This window comes from Drosophila busckii, chromosome X, assembly GCF_011750605.1.
Source record: "Drosophila busckii strain San Diego stock center, stock number 13000-0081.31 chromosome X, ASM1175060v1, whole genome shotgun sequence".
In the NCBI taxonomy this organism is placed as follows: domain Eukaryota; kingdom Metazoa; phylum Arthropoda; class Insecta; order Diptera; family Drosophilidae; genus Drosophila; species Drosophila busckii.
The window spans coordinates 16,096,952-16,103,845 of record NC_046608.1 but is presented as its reverse complement, the minus strand read 5'-3'; the positions used below and the strand labels follow the sequence as shown (position 1 = coordinate 16,103,845).

General features: G+C 36.3%; 1 protein-coding gene across 2 annotated transcripts; it reads left to right on the top strand.

Moving 5' to 3' along the window:
• The first annotated feature begins 874 nt into the window (after nt 1-874).
• LOC108605665 (vacuolar protein sorting-associated protein 4B) lies at nt 875-3,738 on the top strand. 2 transcript variants are annotated; one of them, XM_017995452.1, is made up of 5 exons: nt 875-1,025; nt 1,403-1,559; nt 1,625-2,486; nt 3,191-3,419; nt 3,498-3,738. In XM_017995452.1, exons 2-5 carry the CDS (start codon nt 1,424-1,426, stop codon nt 3,597-3,599), a joined length of 1,329 nt encoding a protein of 442 aa, XP_017850941.1. In that variant the 5' UTR covers nt 875-1,025; nt 1,403-1,423; the 3' UTR covers nt 3,600-3,738. The 2 variants fall into 2 exon arrangements, with proteins under 2 accessions (XP_017850941.1, XP_017850942.1); XM_017995453.1 differs by having other exon boundaries at nt 895-956.
• The last annotated feature ends 3,156 nt before the right edge of the window (nt 3,739-6,894 follow it).

The window sequence follows — 6,894 nt, the reverse complement described above, 5'->3', positions numbered from 1 at the left end:
ATTCCAATATAGGGTTGAAAAGAGTTGCGACACACACACACACACACACATGCGCTGCTCACACACACACATGAGCACATAGGGGCGTGGCCAACAAAAAAAACCCAACCAACAACTCCTGCCTGCTCCTGTTTGACGTGCACTCCATATGCGTGCAAGCGAGACAGCAACAGAGCAGCAAATAACTCTCCCGAATTGCGTATGTGACGTTTGTTTGGCATATGCGCTCTCCCTCAAACACACATGCACACACATAAGTGTGTGTGTGTGTGTGTATTGGTCCTTTTGGTCCAACCGGCTACTTGACAGGCAATAACAACAACGACAGTAAATCAATGTCATTGATTACAGCTCCAATTAATAATTACATACATTTTTTATTTAAAAATATTTATACTTGTGTGTATATAATTGTTTTCATTAATTAATTTGTTTAATGTATTCAATTTCATTTTGCACATGGCTTGTTGTTCAGCGCTTAAGTAGCGCCATCTAATGGAAAATTTTGCGTTTCAAGTTGCGCTCAGCGTCTAGCGCACGTGGTCACGCCACCTAATGGAAAATTCTAAGTTATGCTCTCTTACTGCTAGAGAGCGCTACTGGCGCCTAAGAAGTCACGCCACTGACTGAATGAATTTAAGTTGCGCTCTGCTGCTGCTAGAGAGCGCTGCTGACATGCGCATTTATGCGAGCACGCCACTTATCGAGCGTAACATAATGTTAAGTACCAGCTATTATGCTCATCTCGTACTGTTGTTAGCGTAACATCAGCTTTTGTGCTCAATTCGTACTGTTGTCAGCGTTAACATGGTGTTATTCAGTATTTGGTATTTTCTGGGAGTCATGTTTTAGTTTTTGTTGATTTTTTGTTGCCTACGGTCACATTTATTGTACTGACGACGACATAGCTAAAGTGATATTACTTATTAGTGTAAAAGAATTATAAATAACAAAAAGTAAGCAACGAAAAGTGCGCTACATTAACTAAGCAAAACAACAACAAATTGTTATAAACTAATAGCAAGGTAAGCCAAGCAAACAGCAGCAAAGCAAGTGAGTAATGCGCAACAACAAATCATACGGTAAATCCTCGCTCCCACCGACTGCGTCATGCAGTTTGTCAGAGCTGTGGGCACAAGCGGCAACCGAGGGGTTTAAGTCATAACATTATATTAATGAAGCTCAAAAAATCGAAAGCATTGAGTTTTATGCTGTGTGCTTAGTTTTTGATCCGGCCCCCTTTTGTCGCAGCACTGACACCGCCCTTGGCTGCTGCTTGTTTTTGGGTATTAGTCATGCACGCTTCGATTGGTTTTTTCACAGCAAAGGATTCTTAAGCAAAGATTCTTGTCATTAAAATCAATAAACAAACAAAGTGTGATGTCATTTGTTTAAATTACAGCACAGACAGAGCGGCAAGGCCATGGCAGCAGGCACTACACTACAGAAAGCCATAGATCTGGTTACCAAGGCCACTGAGGAGGATCGGAATAAGAATTATGCTGAGGCCTTACGTCTCTATGAGCACGGCGTAGAGTACTTTCTCCACACTATCAAATGTAAGTAGATCAGACGCCCACTTAACGCTTAACGCTAATGCTGCTGCTGCTGCTTACTCAAACAGACGAGGCGCAGGGCGAGAAGGCCAAGGATTCGATACGCGCCAAGTGTCTACAGTATCTGGATCGTGCCGAGAAGCTTAAGGAGTACCTGAAGAAGGGTAAAAAGAAACCGATTAAGGAGGGTGGCGAAAACAGCAGCAAGGATGATAAGGATAAAAAGAGTGATAGCGACGATGATGATGACGATGATCCAGAGAAAAAGAAGCTGCAAAGCAAACTCGAGGGTGCAATTGTCATCGAGAAGCCGAAAGTGCAATGGTCCGATGTGGCCGGTCTGGATGCTGCCAAGGAGGCGCTTAAAGAGGCCGTCATCTTGCCCATCAAGTTCCCGCAGCTCTTCACCGGCAAGCGCATACCCTGGAAGGGTATTCTACTCTTTGGTCCACCCGGTACGGGTAAATCGTATTTGGCCAAAGCCGTCGCCACCGAGGCCAACAGATCCACGTTCTTCTCTGTCTCCAGTTCGGATCTGATGTCCAAATGGCTGGGCGAATCCGAGAAGCTGGTCAAGAATCTCTTCGAGCTGGCGCGTCAGCATAAGCCATCGATCATATTCATCGATGAAATCGATTCCATGTGCTCGGCTCGCTCAGACAATGAAAACGACAGCGTGCGTCGCATCAAAACTGAGTTCCTGGTGCAGATGCAGGGCGTGGGCAACGACACCGACGGCATTCTCGTCCTGGGCGCCACCAATATACCCTGGGTACTCGACTCCGCTATACGCAGACGTTTCGAGAAACGCATCTACATTCCGCTGCCGGAGGCGCATGCACGTCTCGTCATGTTCAAGATTCACTTGGGCAACACCACGCATGTCCTGACCGAAGAGGATCTCAAGGAGTTGGCTGGCAAAACCGAGGGGTGAGTGCAGTCATAGCTTACACTATAATAGATATAGTCGAAAGATATATTTAGATTGACTTGCAATAGTGCAAATAGTTTCAACTTTATAAACAACCTGTTGCTTCAGTTTTAGTCTCAATGCTTGGAAAACTAAACTGAACGACTCTTTGTACACTGTGTACAGGGTCTGAAATAATTAATTACAATAATTAGAGAGTTAAAAAAATATGAAAAAGAGATTAATATTCTAAATAATATATTGAAAAGCAAAGCAAAGAAAATTGATTAATTAAACAATTAGAACTAAGCAACTGATCTTAAATTGCTTTGAGCAAAGTTTCTTATATGCTAACGACTGAAGAAAGTAGTTTAAATTTTAATATTTATTTTTATTTCGTTAAAAATTATTTACTATCATTTCGTTTTGTTATTGTGCTGATTTATTTGCTCTCATTGCTATTTTAGAATCGAAAAGTAATTAATATTCTATTTATCAATAATACAAATTCAAATGAAATTAAACAAATTGCTAATGCAGAAATTTCTACAGTTGCTTTATATAAAATGCTTACTTTATCATATTTTAAGTTTAAAATTATAGCAATATATATATAAAACTTGCAACTTTTGCTCAAGTTATTTTAAGAAAAAAAAGTGATGACTATTTTTATGTTGAAGCAGCAAATTCTTAAACTCTATTCGCTCTTTTATTTGCCTAACAGTTACTCTGGCGCTGATATCTCAATTGTGGTGCGTGATGCGTTAATGGAACCGGTGCGCAAAGTGCAGACCGCGACGCACTTCAAGCGCGTCTCTGGACCCAATCCCTCCAACAAGGAGGAGACGGTGGATGATCTGCTGGTGCCCTGCTCGCCGGGCGATGCGGGTGCAGTAGAAATGAACTGGATGGATGTGCCCAGCGACAAGTTGTTTGAGCCGCCAGTAACAATGGTACGACCACGCCCACCAATTCCAATTTCTAAGCGCTAATCGCAATTTAACTAAACTGCAACTTTCTTTGCTTTACAGCGTGATATGTTGAAGTCGTTGTCGCGCACGAAACCCACGGTCAATGAGGAGGATCTAACGAAGCTGCGCAAATTCACAGAGGACTTTGGCCAGGAGGGTTAGGCGCATGCGGGGATTCGCTTAGACTTACTGTGCCTCGTTGCCAACGATGGACACCGCCGCGCCACTCAGCACCATCTGCTAATTCAAATTGTTGTTGCCTCTATATATAGCATATATAAAAACGAAAGCGAGAGAGAGAGAGAAAGCGAGAGCGAGACGGAAATACATAAACTCTGGCTACTCAAACCCAAATCCAAACACACACACACACACACAAACACACATACTTATATATGTAAACAAAAACAATTATTTTTATTATTATTATAAATACTTAAAATCGAAGTTAACACTGTGTCTTAAATGCTTGTGAATGCTTTCAATACTCTTGCTCCACTGTAGCTGCAACAAAAGTAAACAACAAAAAATGTAACAAATTATTTGTTGTACTCTTAAACTTAAGCAAAACCAGAAATGTAAGTGTTTTTGTTTATTTATTGTATATATGCATTTTAAAAAATACTTTGTATATGTATGTGTGTGTGTAAAATACTGAACTATGTTCCGCAATTCCCGTTCAAGCAACAATTGGATAAAGCACAAAAATACTAACTGGACTATAGGATAAACCACACACATACATATGGCAGTAGAAATAAATATTTCGAAACAGCGCGCGCACTCGTTAGAGCGAGATGGCGAATGGGTAAGTGAACTGCATGCCACGATTTCAAATATAAAGAACAAGTTATATAAGTTATCAGTATTTCGCAGTCAAGATAACTCAAGTATGACGCATCGCGTATATATGTGTATATAGCATATGTGAATTATAGATTTCTAATCGCCCAAAGACCATAAACAAAAATCGTTTATATGAAGTTATTGTGAATTTTCACTAATGCCTAGACGAATAGACAGAAATTAAAGATTATCATATATTTTTTAGTTAACAATAAAAGTTGCAGTTCTACTCCATTTTTTATATATTTTTTTTATTAGCTAATATACATATTTTATTTATTATAAAATGCAAATTAAAGTTGAAAATAGTTGAGATGGGAAATTAGAGCTATGCCAACAAATCTTAAGCAAATAAATCAATTTGATACAAATAGGTTATATTAACATTAAAAATATGCCAGATTTTATATTTTATTCATTATTATCGATATCAGCCATAAACTTCAATTTAAAAAAATAATTATTTAAAATCGACTATGAACAGCCAATTAAAATTAAAAAAGAATAAAAATGTGTAAAATATAAATACATTTTAATTCTTTTTTAAAGCTTTAATAAACTTCAACAGCACTTAAAATATAATATTTATAATTTGTTGACATTTGTTCACAACTTTTATTTACAGCAAAAATATTTCTTTTTGTTTAAATTGCCAGTCTGATTAAGCATAGCATATTGTTGTAATATATTTTTCGACTAACTTAAAAGAACTTTTTATACTACGCTAATAGGTCTCAGCATATTTTATTGCAAATTTAGAACAATTTGTCGCTGCTACTACAAAGATTAGATAGAAGAGAAGATTAGAAGAAGAATTATTATAATTTTAATGTATGACTTTCATCTCTGCTCATAATGAAGTGAAGACTTTATCAAGTCCAATGCTGCGCATTAATTAAATAATTAGACATTTTGATGAGCTGAGCTCGTTGCTGAGCATAAATGATGCTTAACTTGTTAGAAACTACAAATCATTTGAAACTCCAGCGGCGACTGCAGAATACTCTATAATTATTATATGCAAACTATATTTAAATTTTAAGCGCCAAAGTATGCCAATCTATCGGCAAACAAATTGCCCATGATTATTATTATTATTTGTTGGCTATAAACTGGCTAAATCATTTGCATTTGTCAGTTCATATGGAGCAGTCAGTTGGATAGCGTGTGGTCATCGCATTTGTTGGCCAATTAACTGGGTCAAATTAGAACTTTCTGTGCGCAGTCGAGCAGAGCACTGGGCATTGGTTTCGAATTAACTTTCAGTTTATTGCTGCTCTTGTTGCTGGGCCCACCTGTTTTATAGCCATGGCTTGGAACCCTACATGTAATCCCCATTGGATTGGCTGGCGGCTTTGTTGAATTTTTTGTATCATTTCGGGTTTTTTGTTTCTGTTGCGCTTTTTGCAATTGTACGTGATCTGCAAATGGCAAACGCTGCACAGTGGTTAATAGCAAACATGAATTTAAATTAAACTAATTGATAATTTTGTTTTACATTTTTTGAGCAGTTTTTTTTTAATCTCTAACCAATAACTTTAATTTAAAAAGCAGCTTATACAGTAAAGTATTATTAGCTGCAGTTTGCTCTAAATTTATTAAATAAAATAATAATAATTTCTTAATATAAAAATTACGTTCTAAATTTATTTAAAAAATATTAATTAATTCATATTTGAAATTTTTATTCAACAAATTTAAAAAAAAACAATTTTACGAGCTATTTTTGATTTTCAGTTAAAAAAAAAGTAATATTAACATTATTATTAGCTTCAGTTTGCTCTAAATTTATTATATAAAATAATAATAATATCTTAATATAAAAATTACGTTCTAAAAATTACTTAAAGTATGATCAATTCATATTTTAAATTTTTATTCAACAAATTTTTATAAAAATTATACGACTATTTTTGATTTTCATTTTAAAAATAAAAGTTAAGCCAAATTTCTTTTAACTCAGAAGACGCTTTTCAAAAAGAAACTAAATAAATTGCTAAAAATATTCTCGACTAACTTTCTCTTTCAAATGTTTAAAAATTTGGTTTAAATTAAATATAAATAATTAACAGCACAACATAAACTATTTAGCTTTTGTCTTACATTTGAAAAAAGTTAAACAGCATGCGCAATAATGTTTGCACCACTGTGCGCAGCCCAACATAGAGTTTGCTCAAATGCTGTTCCAAGCGCTCAGTTGATCTTCAGCCGCGACTGCGTGCGGTACGAACGTCGCTTGGATCGCATAAACATTATAAATTTTTTTTAATAATAAAAAAAAAATAGTTTTGTCGCCGTCGCGTTGCACTTTATGTACAAAAAGGTGAAGCCAAAGCAAAAAGAAAGAGAAGAGCGAAGAAAAGAGCGTGTTAAAGAAAAAAGTGCGTGAATATATTTGGTTTGGCTTTTGTTATTTGTTTTTGTTTTGATTGTGGATTTTGCATTGCGGCTTTTTGTTTTTTATTTTTTATATTTGTACGCCCGCCCTATTATGTGCCACAGCTATTGACGCTATTGTGTGCCTGTGTGTGTTTGTGAACTTAAAGAAAAACACAGTTTTTTTGTTTAATTTTTTGTTGCTGTTTATTTTTTGTGGGGAAGCGCAACTTTC

Coding starts and splice junctions, on each gene's coding strand:
- LOC108605665 (XM_017995452.1), top strand. CDS start 1,424: ATGGCAGCAGGCACTACACTACAGAAAGCCATAGATCTGGTTACCAAG. Junction 1,560..1,624: donor CTTTCTCCACACTATCAAAT/GTAAGTAGATCA, acceptor TTACTCAAACAG/ACGAGGCGCAGGGCGAGAAG. Junction 3,420..3,497: donor TTGAGCCGCCAGTAACAATG/GTACGACCACGC, acceptor TTTGCTTTACAG/CGTGATATGTTGAAGTCGTT.